The sequence below is a fragment of the Gymnodraco acuticeps genome, unplaced genomic scaffold, assembly GCF_902827175.1.
Source record: "Gymnodraco acuticeps unplaced genomic scaffold, fGymAcu1.1, whole genome shotgun sequence".
NCBI lineage: Eukaryota > Metazoa > Chordata > Actinopteri > Perciformes > Bathydraconidae > Gymnodraco > Gymnodraco acuticeps.
In genome coordinates, this window is record NW_022989950.1 from 3,128 (window position 1) to 20,244 (window position 17,117).

At 43.4% G+C, this 17,117-nt stretch overlaps 1 protein-coding gene across 1 annotated transcript in view; it reads left to right on the top strand.

Moving 5' to 3' along the window:
• The first annotated feature begins 776 nt into the window (after positions 1-776).
• LOC117542780 (sodium- and chloride-dependent betaine transporter-like) overlaps positions 777-17,117 on the top strand; it is a 39,931-nt gene continuing 23,590 nt past the window's right edge. The window contains 5 exon segments of the mRNA XM_034210622.1: positions 777-954; positions 3,201-3,335; positions 4,782-4,919; positions 6,335-6,446; positions 6,568-6,700. Coding sequence (XP_034066513.1) covers positions 825-954; positions 3,201-3,335; positions 4,782-4,919; positions 6,335-6,446; positions 6,568-6,700 — 648 coding nt within the window. The 5' untranslated portion in view covers positions 777-824.

A 17,117-nucleotide genomic window follows, 5' to 3' on the forward strand; every position in this document is an offset into this window, starting at 1 on the left:
ATTATGTAGTTACAGTAGCAGCAGTGTGTACAGGCAGTAACATCTTTAAATCTTTAAAGGTGGAAACTATTAACACAATACAATTAAAATAAAATCAATAAACAGCAGCAAGTCTATATACATATCTACAGTAGAAGAACAAATGAACCACAAGAATACTAAATGTAAAATGCTCAAAATAATTTAGGCTGTTCAACAATACAGATATCAGAAAACAAGAACTTTGTAGCAGTGAGTTATCTGCCAGCCAGAGGTGTGATAAAGTGTTATTGCTGTTGGCAGGAATGTTTTCCTGTATCTGAGTGAGCAAGTTTGACATCAACCAACTCCCTGTTTGAGGATCTAAAAAGAGACAACTCAAAGTGTAACTGTTTGTTAAAATCTTATTTTCAATATATAAACTATCGTTATAATTAATTGAAGTGCACATCGAAACTAAACATATATTTAGTTATTTTCTCAGAAGATATTTATCCTCAATAATAAATATAAATGTTTGTTATTTGTTTATTATAATTATGAAATTCTGATTTCATAAATAAACAATTTCACTAAGAAATGGCGCTTTACATTTGAAACAGCACCAACATTTTTGAAAGGTTAATTAATCAATGAATCACATTGTATGTTTGTGGCAGAATATCATAGTTTACAAATGTGCCTCAGGGAACTTTAGACTAAATACATGATACTTCTACATGTAATTATAATAAGCACTTCCTCCCTCTACTCCCAAGGCCTCAGGCAACAGTCATAACAATCGGTATGCTGTGTGCAGGGCTGTGTGCTGCAGGACTGAGCAGAGGACTGAAAGAGGAACACAAATGGAGAACAAAGTGGAAAAGAGGGAACAGTGGACGAGGAAAAGGGAATATATTCTGGCAGCAGCAGGCAATGTGGTGGGCCTGGGCAATGTGTGGAGATTCCCCTACCTATGCTATAAGAACGGAGGAGGTGAGCTTTACATACAATAAACTGTGACATTGTAATTGATTTCATGAAAATCCCTAATCTCTAGTAATGATTAGGAGTGTGTAAAAATAACTGAAAATAATCTAAATACTTTGAGGTTACATGAAAAATAACATTTGAAAGTATATATATTGACTTTATAGCCACACGGCTGCTAAAATAATGGAAGTTATTGTACTCAGTAGCGATTATTATTAATCTGCTTCTGTATGTGTTCTTTTTGTAGACCTGACTATCTACCAAGCACAAGTAAAACAGCTAAGAAACTGAAGAGCCTGTTGGCATGACTTAACATCAATGCCAGAAGAAGTACTCAGATCCTTTACTTAAATAAAAGTACAAATACTATAGTCTTAAAATACTCATCTGGAAGTAAAAGACCTAATTTAAAAAATATACTTATAGAAATTCAAAAGTTATTCAAATTACCTAAAGTACAAAGAAGTACTCATTCTGCATAATGGTGTATTTTATAATGATATAAAGTACATGCATAATATCAGATAAATGTACTTCAAGTATCAAAAGTAAAAGTACTCATTATGCAGAATGGATCTTTCAAAGTATTATATGATGATGGTTTTAATTGTATCATGTTTTTACACTAGAGCATTTCAGTGTTGTAGTCGTTCAATTTGGACCAGATTTAGATACTGTGTAGTTTAGTAGTGCATGCAGTACTGCATTATACTATATGGGCATATATGTGTTATTATTATATGTGCAAAGTAACTAGTAACTGTGAGTGTTCAAGTAAATGTAGTGGAGTAAAAAGTATGATATTCACCTCTGAAATGTAGTGGAGTAGAAGTATAAAGTAGCATTAAATGGACGTACATAATATGTCAAAAAAGTACAATACTTCATGTACTTATTTACTTTCCATTACTGCTTAACACTATGAATAGTTGTGATCAAGGAACCTGTCGAGGATGCCTTCAGGGAATGTGGTTTTGCAGGGCTTTCTCCTGCTGGTGTGGTTTTACTCGTCTGGTGAAACTCTTTGTTCCTCTAAATCAGTGGTTCCCAACCTTTTTCAGCGGTTACCTCGCTAACCGCAAATCCTGCTTCATAGTACAGGCCACAGATATCCATTCAGGAAACACACATTTAAAACGGTTTCTCCTGCCGCCTTGTGTAAACACATTCATGGTATTTACAAACTGGTATCAGTATGTTGTTATTTTGGCATCATTTTAAAACGTGTATTAACAATCAAATAACGGTCAAATATGTTAATTTTGTTGTAGTTAATCTACCATAGTATTTACATGGAGATAAGCCCCACCCCCTCAACAGCGCGTCCTGTTTGAATAGAGTGGCGAAGTCACGCCCATCTACTTCCGCCCCATGGGACCTTATTTCTGAAAAATGATGTATTGAAGTCAATGGGGAGAGAAAGATTATCTTTCGATCCCGTTTGAATTATGCCACAAATTACACATATGATGTTTGTCAATCTTAAAAAATCATTTCCATGTCAAAAAAGTCACGGTTTGTCTTAAAACTGTTGAAATATAAGACTATGAAAAATACGCAACTAGAAAGACTACAAATCCCAGAGACATTACATTAACGTTACACATTACACTCGTGTTACTCACTGACACCTTGTAAAGCCGGTCCTGCATGCTGGAACAGACTAACTCCCCTTGTGTGTATGTACAGTTCTCAACATGCCCAGACTTGTAGTGATTTTCACCTCTTTTAATACTTTTCGCTTCATTCTGAAAGAAAGAGGTGAAATGTGCCAATGTGACGGCCATCTTGGTGTTGGTGACGTATGCGAGACCAGAGATGTAGTTCATTGAGCGCTTCACACACAAAATAATGTGTTACTTCACAGTTTTACGACACATTTTTATTTACTACAAGATGATCTTTTAAATTGACAAACATCATATGTGTAATTCGTTGCACAATTCAAACGCGATCAAAAGATAATCTTTCTCTCTCCATTGACTTCAATACATAATTTTTCTGAAATAAGGTCCCATGGAGGTCCACCGGAAGGGGAGGGACTTCGCCACTCTATGAGGCGAGGAAACACAGCTGACAGCCGCTTGCGGCGTGAACGCATCATAACATATATTTGTTGTCCATCTACATTTAATTATCACTTTATTCATGCAGAATCTGTCCTTCTCATGGTTATTATTAAATGTAGGGGAACATCAAAACTGAACATCCATGTCATAGTCTCAGGTGTGAATATTCTGTGTGTTCAGGTGCCTTTCTGGTGCCGTATTGTTTCTTTGCCCTGCTGTGTGGCGTGCCGCTTTACCTGATGGAGACCGCGATTGGTCAGTACACACAAGAGGGCGCCATGACCTGCTGGAGCAAGCTCTGCCCCCTGGCACAGGGTAACCACAAGTTTTATTTTAAAAATGTATAGTACTGGTCCCCAGCACAAACTGCCGGATATTAACTTGCACATGTTGGGCAATTTGCACAATTAGCATAAAATGGGTTAATTAGCCTTAATGGCATAATAGCCTATGTTGACAATACGATACTGAATCCATTTCTGACATTTTCAGCTGATGAGCTGGCAACTAGACAATTAGAGATTATGTCATTTAAAACTGGCTAGAACTGAAAATGTATTTCAGGAAACACCAAGTTTTCTAAAATGAAAATCCCTGAAGCCATACTTCGTGAACGTACCCCATCCTACCAATACAAGAAACAGGAATCATAATCATTGTGTTTTGTTAATATTGACCCCACAGCTGTATGTGAACTAAGAATAATAATATAATACAGACTCTACATGCCTAAAGCATTGTTATTCAACCAAATATCATATTTTATATGTCATACAGCATGGACTCTTCACACATTAATACATATTAATGAATGTACAGACTTTTCCTGTTAACCTTGTTTTCAGCCACAGTGGACTTCTGAGACAAAACAAAAAAACTTTGAAGCACAATCTCTGTTTTGTTTGGCATTGACATTTTTCTCAGGAAAGACAAATGTCATGGAACATGTGACCATTTTATAGTGGTATTCTACCATTAGGACTCTTTCATTTGGGCATGGTGTTGTGGAATGGGCCACGGAAATGATTGTTTACAAAATAAGTCTAAAATCTAGGTCCTCATTTAGGCCTGTACAGTACTTAAAATGTAAATATTGCACTCCTGTTGCACTTATACAAAGCCTCAGCTCTGATGATTGAATGAGGCCAATAATACATACACACTCACAGTCACTGCCCTAGAACAATAACACTTTGGTCGAGAAATCAATGAGAAAAACGTGTGAAAATGGCAATTCATCAAATTTAAATGATGGATATGTAGATCACGGTTATTATGAAAGCCCATTATATCAAAGGCAGCTGCAGTTTATCCACCCTTGTTTATTTTTCCTGGCCTGTATTTGGGGAGATACATTAACAAGCTTGTATCCTTTAAATCTGATGTTTTCTGAGTTTAGGTCACCTATTATGCTATATTTGAACAATATTATAAGAACATATCTATACAAAATATGTCTCTGAAGTGTTTTACTCAAAATACGAAACAGATCACCCATGGTAGCATGCCTCATACCACTCTATTTCAGCCCTGTTACTAAAGTGCTGATTCTGGGTCTGGCCCTTTAAATGTAACCGAGCTGCTGCTGGCCACGCCCCTTTGGAGCGTCCACATGCAAGCAGTGAGCTATGTGAAGAGAAGGCTGTCTACCAGCAGAAACTCAGCTAAACGCTGCCGTGATTAATTTATATCCGGCTTCTTTACACATATTCTTTACAGCTTAAACCGAGGGTATTTCGGATGATCTCTCTGTCTCTCCAGGTGCTGGCTATTCTTATATAGTGATCCAACTTTATTCCCGAGTCTACACCATTATCCTGGCTTGGGCCCTCCTCTACCTCATCTATTGCTTCAGAGACCCTCTGCCCTGGGCCACCTGCAACAATCCCTGGAACACAGGTCTGTATAGGGGAAGTATGGGTGGACGTACAGCGAGTTAAAAGGTCCTAAAGTACTTACTTCTTTAGAAGTGCCAGTCAGCTGTTGTTCTACAGTCTATTTGCACCCAGGTAAGATTTGTCACACAGCAGCTATTCGGATCTTCACACCCATACCCCGACCAACTGCATTTATTGTATGCCGGAAGCATCCTAATTAATGATTGACTAATAGGTGCCTAGTATCTACAATCCCAGATTAGGTTAGGTTGGTTGGTCTGTAAAATCCAAAATAACACTGATCTCTGATGTTCCGATTACCTAAACAAGCAATCGCAACCAATGTTACACATTTGCATATCTATACATACATTCAAAACCAAATCTAATGTTTGCCACGGGGCAAATAGCATTGTTGACTATGTACACCTGGGTGCAAAAGCATCTACCTTTTCCTTTATTGACAAATATATTATTCTTCAAGAGCTCTTTTTAGACACGGTCTCCTTTACATAAATGTTATGGTAATAATCAGATTGATTTCATGTTTTATAAATGATCACCCTGGTCACATGATGGAAATCAATGACATGAAACATTTTTGTATCACTTTCAACACACGGAAAACTTACCAGAGAACAAAAAGGTAGAGGAAGTCAACTGACAAATTCTAAAATAACTCATATCCACAAATTATGCACAAAACATGAGTGACACACAATAACATACATTTAACAAACTATGAAACAATGTGGAAAAAGCAACTTGATCAAAACGTGTTCTACTTTGGCAAACGTTAACTTTTCACCCAGAGCTACCAATTTGCTAACCTTTGAGAAAGAGAGACAAAAGCTAATTTAGCTTATAAATTATGATGTACCGTGAAATTAAATGTAATGTCAAAATATGAATATCTTCCAAGAGAAATACATGGTTAGCAGAGAGCTAGACAATATAATAACTAAATGCAAATAATTATTTTGAATAAGGTTTGCAAACGTATTGATCTGTTTGCTAACTGACTGATATCTTCTTCACATCAATTGTCCTGGAGACAAAGACCGCAAATGATTCTGATATTACACTGCATAAATGTTTAACATTTTAATTCATTATTATATATAGCTTATATTTGCGGGGATAGTTGAGTAATTCAAAGGTGACAGAGTTAAGACCGGTTCTGCATGGTCATCTGTGGGTGATGTGTAGAATGCATTTCCTCACACATACTGTACAAGATTTTCAAAGCATATATATTTTTAAATATTTGAATTTGTTATACTGTATAATGTGCTGTACCAACCTTCTACCTTGCCTTGTTGGCACATTGCTGTGTTTCATGACTAAAAACAATAACCAAATGAGTGACCATTTTACTAACATCTGATATAAAGATTTTCACTTTAACCACATTTTGATTTGCTTTCCAACTAACAGACAGATGTGTGGACCTGTCCTCCTTAAACTCTACTCAAACACACAGAGGCAACCAGTCAGTAAACTGGACATCTGGAAATCTCACCAAGTCTTCAGTCTCTGAGTTCTGGGAGTGAGTCAATGTTGTCCCGTGAAGCTCATAATAAATTACGTAGAGCAGCAGCAATGGATCATGTTTAAAGTATATTGTGATTTATTGCACTTATCATTGACTGTCTTGTGTCCCCTTGCAGGAGAGGCGTGTTGTCTATGTCTGGGGGGATAGAGGAGTTGGGTGGAGTGCAGTGGGAGGTGCTGCTGTGTCTCCTGGCTGTCTGGGTCGTTTGCTACTTCTGCGTTTGGAAAGGGGTCCGTTCCACAGGGAAGGTTTGTGAATATTTTTGTGAGGATTCATGGGCCAAAACTATCTCCTACAACCTGGTTTGTAGTTAAATGCCATTGAGAACTTTTCTTCTTGGAAAAAACCTTAAAGACAAAAATAATGTGTCAATATTAGCAATAGATGAGCAACAGGGCATGGGATTGTGATGTCATCAACAGCAAGTCGGCCATCTTTACAAGATAGCGATCACAACCTATTTACTTAAACAGTGCGGCTAACGATGTAGCGTAACCTTTTTTGTCATGCACTGAAAAAAAAAGGCCGTTGGATTAACATGATTTTAACATGGCAACCGGTTGCACACATGAAAAACACGTGTACTCAAAACTATTCCATTATGTTAAAGACACACAACTATGTTATGTCAAATAAACATGAAATTGTTATGTTCATTTGAATATTTCCTTTAATATTTAAACCAACACGGCTTTTAATATACTCAGTATATTTCATTTGTACCTGTTAAAGCCACATGAATGTTTTGTTTAAACTACATGCTATAGTTTTCTGTTTAATCTACCTAGTGCTCAAGGGGTACATACGATTATTTATTTCATGTGAATAGAGGCATGTCGTACATTCTTCTACAGGATCCATCCTAATCTCTTACATTTTAAAACAAATAGTCAATAAAGACAAACAAATTTCTTTGAACAACATTCATGTATTTTTCTCAAAAAATAAAACAATATGAACAACCACCATACATCCAGATGAGCTTTTGGTTCCTCCATCATGCAGCCTAAACTATGCCAGGAGAATTAACAAATACATTGAAAATAAAGAAATAGAAGAAATAGAAAATGTTTGTGATGCATGTACATATACATTATTGTGTTAGAACACAGCAAGCAAGCTTAAAGGAAACTATTCTCCCGACCAAAATAAAGGTTTATTGGGCCAAATGGCAAAGAAAGGCTTATTTTTGTAACTCATTCATAGTAAACAATTAACACAAAATGTCAACGCCTAGCCGAAAAAAGGAAATGTTCTTGCAAATCCATTATTTAAATAGTAACCTGCTAATATGAAAGGGCACTTTAATGCAAAAAAAGCAATGGCATTGCTTTGAAAAAATACATGAAAGTATAAAAATGGCCTGGTTTCTCACCACATATGCACTAAAGAAAGTATTACAAATAAAAACAAGAACTGACATTTTGAAGTAGCGCAATTAGTACATTCTGAAACACATGACAAGTGGTACATTCTGAAAACACATGACCCCAAGAAAAACACACATTTCTGAAACATGCAAATCAAGCAAAAAGCATGAGCAAAGGAAGTGCAAGACAGTTGTATCGATGAAAGTCCAGTATGAATGCTGTAAAAGTGCACAATGGTCCATGGCAACAGCTCACTCAAACGGTTTGTTTTTAAACGCTTGGGCTTTCTTGGAGAGCATGTTGCCGTCTAGCTCCATTAACATTTGCTGGATCACTTCGAACGTGCACTTCAGTTTAGGGGGGTAGTTCAGGTTCATTGCATACATTAGTCCAAACAGCATGGTAGCAGCTAATGCAATGTTGTCCTCATCAGTTAGTACCTGTTGGCCTTCCAGGACAATCTGTCCTCTGGTCTCATCTGTCCTCTGGTCTCCTCTGTCCTCTGGTCTTATCTGTCCTCTGGTCTCATCTGTCCTCTGGTCTCATCTGTCCTCTGGTCTGATCTGGTCTCCTCTGTCCTCTGGTCTCATCTGTCCTCTGGTCTCATCTGTCCTCTGGTCTCATCTGTCCTCTGGTCTCCTCTGTCCTCTGGTCTCATCTGTCCTCTGGTCTCCTCTGTCCTCTGGTCTCATCTGTCCTCTGGTCTCATCTGTCCTCTGGTCTCATCTGTCCTCTGGTCTCCTCTGTCCTCTGGTCTCCTCTGTCCTCTGGTCTCATCTGTCCTCTGGTCTCCTCTGTCCTCTGGTCTCATCTGTCCTCTGGTCTCATGGTGGAATTGTGTTTGACAACATAAAGTCCCACTGTAATCCCCTGAATGGACCGCAGAATGACATCTTCATCTTCTGCCTGCAGAGTGCACAGTCACAAAAGGAACAGAGTGAGATCTAACAAATCAATACATATATATACCCATTACTAAATCCCTGTGTTTAACAAGTACATTTGGTCAGATGTCAGTACTTTTAAGCCTCCTTGTTATCTGATATACTCCTGTCTGACCTGATAAAAAATGTTTCATTTCCTGTATCCGTTCTAAATTAAAAGCCCTCTAGCTTTTCAGTGTAGTCTGGCTATTAAACAAAAAACAGGGATGTTCACATACGTTAGGCTATATACTATGTGGTGTTTCAATAAATACATATTTTAACGCCCAACAAAAAAATCAAAAGGTCAAATATTACTTCTACTGACCACAAACTCTCTCATTGAGGGGCACACTCAGACACGCTTACCTCGTGAATAGTGTGCCTGGAAAACAGTGAGGAGGGCTCTCCCCGCCCGCCCATAGGCAGGCAGGGAGAACCCCCCAGCCGTATGCGGCTTACTGCGCACCATGCCTCCCGGGTCCCCAAGGAGCACGGGGAAAAACATAAGTGCATTATGCTCAGGTGGGGTCAGATACCTGCTGACCCCAGCCCTGTATGGGGCTTACTGCGCACCACGTTTCCCGGGTCCCCACGGAGCACGGGAAAATACAAGTGCGTTATGTCCAGGGGGGGGGGGGTCAGATACCTGCTGACCCACAGCCGCCCCCCCCCCCCCCTCACCAGTCCTGTGTTGCCCCAGCAAGCACAGATGACGAGAAGGAGCCAGACATGTCCAAGTGGCGTGTACCAAGATGCCGCCGTACATATGTCCTCCACACTCACTCAGTTAAATAAGTCTGTTGATACAGCCATACCATGTGTAGAGTGTGCACGGTACCCGTGGGGAAGGCTCTCTCCACCTGTCCAGGTTCAGGTTCAGGTTATTTATTTGCACCCGTAGGTAGATTCTGTCCGTAGGCATGTGAGATGCACTCGCAGAGCCATCCCGCCTGGCGTTTCTTGGATAGAGCTTTACCGGCCATGCCGCCCCCAAAGCACACAAACAGCTGTTCAGTGCGCCTAGTGGCAGCCGTGCGCTCCACATAACATGCCAGCACACGCATCGGGCAGAGGAGGTGAAATGTAGCTTCCCTCGCCCTACTATGGGGTGGAAGACTAAAGCCCCCTAACTGAATAGCCCTTGACCTGAACGAGTAAAGGAGGGGTTCGGTCTGAGTGTCGCCCCGCTACGGTCACCCCGGATCATCAAGCAACTTGGGTGCACCGACAGAGCAGTCAGCTCGGACACTCTCTTGACCGACGTTAAGGCAAGTAGCAACGCTGTCTTCCATGACAGTGCTTTCAGGGAGGAGAGCTCCAGAGGCTCAAATGGTTCTGTGACCAGAGCCTCGAGCACCAATGGTAGATCCCATTGTGGGGTGGAGACATGCACTACTGGGCGCTGTCTCCTGACCCCCTGTAAAAACGTGACATAAGCGGCAAATCCCTCATGGTAGGACGAGGTGGCTGCTGCATACACTTTAATTGTGGAATGAGCAAGCCCAACGTACACGACAGGGGCTCTAGACTCCCCTCTTCACACCATCGCTGGAATCCCAACCACTTTGGCCTGTAACAGGCTGTGGTGGATCCTGCTCTTGCTGCCTGGATAGTCTGAATAACCTTGTCAGCCAGTCCCCCCTGTCTCAGCCTGTCCCTCTCAGGAGCCAAGCCTGGAGCGGTTGGCCCAGAGTGGGTAACGCCCCTATTGCACCTGCCTCCTGAGACATCGCCCCCCAGAACTGAGGAACCACCCAGGGCTGGCCCATCATCAGCGATCTGGGGCCACCAGGATGACTGACAGACGCTCTCCTCTCACCCTCTCCAGGAGAGGGAGAATGAGGTGTACCGGTGGAAAGGCGTAGAGCAGATTTCTTGACCATGGCTCTTGTGCAAACGATTGTCCCGCAGAGCCCTGGAAAACCACAGGGTACAGTGGCTGTTGCGCCGGCTGGCAAACAGGTCCACCTCCGCTCTCCCGAACTGGGCCCAGATCTGCTTCACCACCTCCGGGTGAAGCACCCACTCGCCTGGCAGGGGCCCACCTCTTGACATGAGGTCGGCCCCCTTGTTCTCCAGTCCCGGGATGTGGAGGGCTCTCAGAGACAACACAATCTCTGAAGCCCACAACCACAGGTTCTCTGCTGTGATCAATAAGGTGGCGGAGCGGACTCCGCCCTGCCTGTTGATGTACGCCACTGTGGTGCTGTTGTCGCTCCTCACCAGCACATGTTTGCCCTGTATTAAGGGTTTGAAATGCAGGAGGAATAACACCACTGCCCGCAGCTCTAGAAGGTTGCTGTGCCATGTCTCTGTCAGAGACCAGCGACTCCCTATAGCTCTCTCTAGGCAGGTCCCCCCCAACCTATCACGGATGCATCTGTGAACACCGTGACATAGGAGGTTACCCGCCCCAGTGGACCCTAATTCCCAGGGTAGCCGTGCTCTGGCTGCTAACATTTTGTATGCTGTCTACACTGCAAAACAGACATGACAATTCAGTACCACAGCAGAACTGGATAGGGTCATGCACAATAACACTGACTACTAGAAACTTTTCTACCCGCAACTTTTCTTCACTGATGCCGCTGACACCTGCCATCTCGCTCTCTGGCGCCACCAAACTACCAGAGGCTTCTATACCAGTGCAGCGACCCATTTCTGTTATAACCAACATCCACAGAAGGTTGATGACTCAGGTTAAAAACTGAAAATCCAAAAGCATCTGTTTAAATGTATCGAATGTAACAGTGATTCCACGTACTCCACGGTCTATCACAAACAATCAGAGTGATAGTACATCAAACACACTTAAACTGGCTCTATTAAATGTCAGGTCTTTAGCAGGTAAATCGTTTGTAATCAATGATTTTATCACCAAGCACAATCTGGATTTTATGTTTTTAACTGAAACTTGGTTAGACCAAAACAACAGCAGAACTGTTCTTATAGAATAAACCCCTCCCAACTTTAGTTCTATGAGTCAGGCAAGACTGCATAAGAAAGGGGGTGGAGTAGTATTTAGTTTAATGATTTATTTCAATGCAAGCAGACTATGTTTGGAAACTTTGCTTCTTTTGAATATGTGGCCCTTCAGCTGAAATGCTCCTCTCGAGCTATTTTCCTAAACATCTATAGACCACCCACATACTATGCAAGCTTTTTTGATGATTTTACCGAATTGTTGTCTATAATGTGTATTGACTTTGACCGTCTAGTAGGGGTGTAACGGTATCCGTATTTGTCCCATACCGTCACGGTTCGGATGTCACCTTTCGGACGTCACCTTACGGCACATGAAGTCACACGACGAATACGCCTTTTTTTTTTACGAGTGGGAAAAAAGCCTGTCATTCAGGGCAGTATCCACTACACTATATATAATCCAGGGGGCGGTATTGCGCCTAAAAGCTGTTTGCCAGCCGCCCTTAAACAACAAATTTAAGAACAAGAAGAAACACAACAACAAAACGAACAAAATAGAAGAAGAAGAAAAGTTAGTATGGCGATTTCAGATAACACACAGGAGCTAGAACCCACCTGCTTCTTTTAAATCAGCTGTGTGGGAACATTTCTGGTTCCCTGTGGACTACAATAACAATGAAGTGTGCGAGTGGTGGATCGGACGAGGACGGTGTGTCGGCGTTGTTCGATAGCGGTGCGGTATGCTAATTGAACACACGCCAAACATGCTAAATCATATCAGAAGGAATCACCCAGATTTGCCAATCACCGGAGCCCGGCAAAAGACAACAGCAGTTCAACAGCTTATCCCCGCTGTTTTTAAGAAGCCAAGAGACATGAAAGCCGTGAGAACAAAATAAATAACGGAAGCTATTGGCATATGTTTTTCAAAGACTATGCGCTCTTGAAACACTTTCTTATTATTTATGATGTAATATTTTCAAGACATTCTTTTTAGTTGTACAGCTTGATGAAACCTTTTGTTTGACATCAACCATTATAGATAATATGGCCATCTGAGTGTGTGTGGTACTGTTTGTGGTTTGTTTTAACTGTTTGTTAGGAACCGTGACTCACTGATATGAGGACTCAATTGCACAACCCGGAGATGAAAAGGTTTGAAGAAAAATAAACTTTAATGGATCAAAAACAAAGAAACACTCTTTACAGAGGGAGTGACAAAACAAAACGCTCTCATGGAGGATATCACAAAAGGTACTTGGTCTCTCTATGGCTGCTTGGATCTGACTTCTTGGCATGACGAACAAGACGAACTGACAACAGACAAGGGGAGACAATATATACAAGAGGTAAGTGGGAACAGGTGGAAACAATCAGGGGCGGGGCAGACGCTGACGATGGCGGGAAACAAGAACCAAGGAAGTAAAGGCACCTGAAATGAGACAAGGAGTACAAAATAAAACAGGAAGTGAAACAAACAAAACAAACATGAACGTGACAAATACATAACAAACTAACATAATTGACGGGACACAACAGTACCCCCCCTTCTAGGGCCGACTCCCGACGGCCCAGGCTGCTCAGGGTGGCGATCATAGAAGTCATTTATGAGTGTTTTATCCACCACGAAAGTCGAAGAGACCCAGCAACGTTCCTCAGCAGGAGGAACTCCCAATCGACCAAGAATTGGCGTCCTCGGCCCCGTTTGCGGACCGACAGAAGTTTCCTGACCGTGTACACCGGGCCACCATCAATGATCCGGGGTGGAGGGAGGGGGGGGGTTTGGAGGGGGGAACCAGAGTGCTCTCTTGAACTGGCTTGAGTTTGCTGACTTGAAACGTAGGATGAACCTTCAAGGACCTGGGGAGTTTGAGGCGCACAGAGACAGGGTTAATGATTTTTGAGACTGGGAAAGGACCCACAAACCTCGGTGCCAACTTCTTGGAATGAACATAAAGAGGTAGGTCCTTGGTAGAGAGCCAGACTTTCTGTCCCGGCTTGTAGAGGGGGGTCGCACGTCTGTGACGATCCGCCGCTGACTCATCCGGGTCGAGGTCCGTAGTAGCACCTGCCGAGCACCAGCTCAGACCCGCTGACAGCGTCGAACCATAGCGTGCGTGGATGGCACCTTGACTTCTTCTTCATTGGCAGGGAAGAGAGGGGGCTGATATCCGTTCGCACACTGGAACGGGGAGAGACCAGTGGCATCCGATAGAAGAGTGTTGTGAGCGTACTCTACCCAGGTCAGATGATCGCTCCAAGTGGATTGCTTCTGGGACACGAGACACCTGAGGAAGGTTTCGAGGTCCTGATTCAGGCGTTCTGTCTGACTGTTGGACTGCGGGTGATAACCGGAGGACAAGCTGACGGTGGCGCAGAGGAGCTGGCAAAACTCCTTCCAGAAGATGGAAGTGAACTGAGGACCTCTGTCTGAAACTATGTCGCTGGGAAAACCATGAATTCTGAACACATGAGTAAGCATGACCTCTGCCGTTTTCTTGGCAGAGGGAAGTTCGAGCAGAGGAATGAAATGTACCATCTTTGAGAACCGATCCACCACTGTAAGGACGGTAGTGTTACCTTTGGAAGGTGGGATTCCAGTCACAAAGTCCATGGAGATATGCGACCATGGTCGTTGAGGCACTGGGAGGGGATGGAGCAGACCCACCTGGGCCTGGGAAGAAGTCTTATTCCGGGCACACGCTGGACAGGCCGCCACATATTCAGAGACCTCTTTTCTCATGGCCGGCCACCAGAACCGCTGCTTTATGGCAAACATAGTACGCCGGACCCCCGGATGGCATGTGAGCTTGGACGTGTGAGCCCAGTGGATTACCTGAGAGCGTAAAGACACAGGGACAAACAAACGGTTGTCTGGACACTCACTAGGTGCCGGGCTCACGACATTAGCCTGCTTCACATCTGTTTCTATCTGCCAAGTTACCGACCCAACCACACAGTTTAGTGGAAGGATTGATTCAGGTTTCTTGGCATTAGGGACAGGCTCAAAGAGACGAGACAGTGCGTCTGGCTTACGGTTTTGCGTACCGGGTCTAAAGGATAACGTAAAGTTAAACCTACTAAAGAACAGAGTCCACCGGACCTGACGTGAATTGAGTCTCTTGGCTTTTCTGACATACTCTAAGTTATTGTGGTCTGTCCACACAACAAACGGTTGCTCCGCCCCTTCGAGCCAGTGTCTCCACTCCTCCAAAGCTGCTTTGACAGCTAGTAACTCCTTGTTCCCCACATCATATTTATTTTCAGCTGAGGTCAACTTGCGCGATATATAAGCGCAGGGGTGCATCCGGTTATCCTTGGAGGACCTCTGGGACAACACAGCCCCTATGCCCTCGTTGGACGCGTCGACCTCAACCATAAACTGTCTCTGGGGATCCGGAACAGTGAGTACGGGTGCCGTGGTGAATCCTTTCTTGAGGCACTGGAAAGCAGACTCGGCCTGGGGGGTCCACTGAAAGGAAACTTTGGAAGAGGTGAGAGCATCTAGAGGAGCAGCTACAGAACTGAAGTTGCGTATAAACTTTCGGTAAAAGTTGGCAAACCTCAGGAACTGTTGGACTCTCTTGCGGCTATCTGGAGTAGGCCAGTCGGTCAACGCACTGACCTTGGACGGATCCATCTGGACCTGATTGGCGGTGATAATGTAGCCCAGGAAAGAGACAGTGGTTGCATGGAAATTGCACTTCTCAGCTTTCACATACAACTGATTCTCCAGAAGCTTCTGGAGGACTTGGCGAACATGCCTGACATGAGACTGAATATCTGGAGAGAAAATCAGAATATCGTCCAAATACACGAAAACAGACACATTCAAAAATTCTCTCAAAATGTCATTGACCATATTTTGAAAAACAGCAGGAGCATTGCATAGTCCAAAAGGCATAACCCTGTATTCGTAATGTCCGCTAGATGTGTTGAACCCCGTTTTCCACTCGTCACCTTCTCTAATCCTGACGAGGTGGTAGGCATTTCTCAGATCGAGCTTGGTGAACACCTTAGCTGACTGAAGTAGTTCAAAAGCTGAAGACATCTGCGGGAGTGGGTGGCGGTTTTTCACCACAATGTCATTTAATGGGCTGTAGTCAATGCATGGTCTTAGAAACCCATCCTTCTTCCCCACAAAGAAGAATCCTGCGCCCGCAGGTGAAGAAGAGGGACGGATTATCCCCACTTTCAGTGAGGAGGAGATGTAGTCATCCATGGCCGCCCGCTCTGGTCCTGAGATAGAATATAAGCGCCCCCTAGGGATGGGTGTGCCAGGTAACAGGTCGATGGCACAGTCAAACGGACGATGAGGAGGCAATGATAGTGCTTTGGTCTTGTTAAAAACCTCTTTAATGTCATTGTAGCAAGAGGGGACCTTGTAAAGGTCAGGAAAGTCTGAGCTACTATCAGCCACTGCAACAGTACGTGGAGCTTTACATGACTGTTCACAATTCTCTCCCCATCCCTTAATTTGTCCTGAACACCAGTCTATATGTGGGTTGTGTGTTTTTAACCAGGGAAACCCCAAAATCAGCGGATGCTGTGCAGAATCGAATAGATGAAATTGCATCATTTCCACATGACTATTGTCAATAGTCACTTGCATGGGTTCTGTACAGTCAGTGACTCTACACATAAGTCTGCCGTCTAGGGCACTGGCATTGACGGGATGTTTGAGCGGAACAGTCTTAATATTAAGACGTTTCGCTAGACCCCAGTCTATGAGACTTTCATCAGCCCCAGAGTCAATTAAGGCCCCATAGTGTGTGTCTGACTATTGGCAGTGATATCTACCTGGGTGAGTGTGCGAGGAGGATAATCAGTTGAAACTTTGCTCACCAACGCCCTCCTCATGGTTGGTGAGCATGCCCTTTTCCCGGACATGTCGCCTGCTGGTGTCCCATTTGACCACAGTAGAAGCAGCAACCCTCCTGCAGGCGGCGCCGTTGTTCTCCCGAGCTACATAGGTTCCTCCGGTGCCTGTGGTGGCGCTGTCACTGCTGGGCCTGATGAAGAGGCGAACAAGGAATCCCATGAGGACTGCCTACCCAGAGAGCGCCCCTGGTGGCTGGGAGGTCTTGTTGCGACTCGGCGTCGTTCTCTCTCTCTTTCCCTGATGCGATTGTCAATTCGGAGAGACGTGGAAATTAGTGATTCAAGGTCTTGTGGTAACTCTAATGGAGCCAGGTGATCTTTAATCGTCTCTGAGAGTCCATTGCGGAAGTCATCTATTAATGCTGGAGTATTCCAGCCACTGTCTATGGCTAAGGTACGGAACTCTATGGCATAATCTACTACGGGCCTTGAGTGCTGTTTGAGCTGCATGAGAGCCTGAGTGGCATCACCGGTAGGTGAGGTAATATCAAATATGCGGCTCATAGTGTTTTTGAACACTATGAAGGATCTACAGATATTGGAATCTCTAGACCACTCCGCAG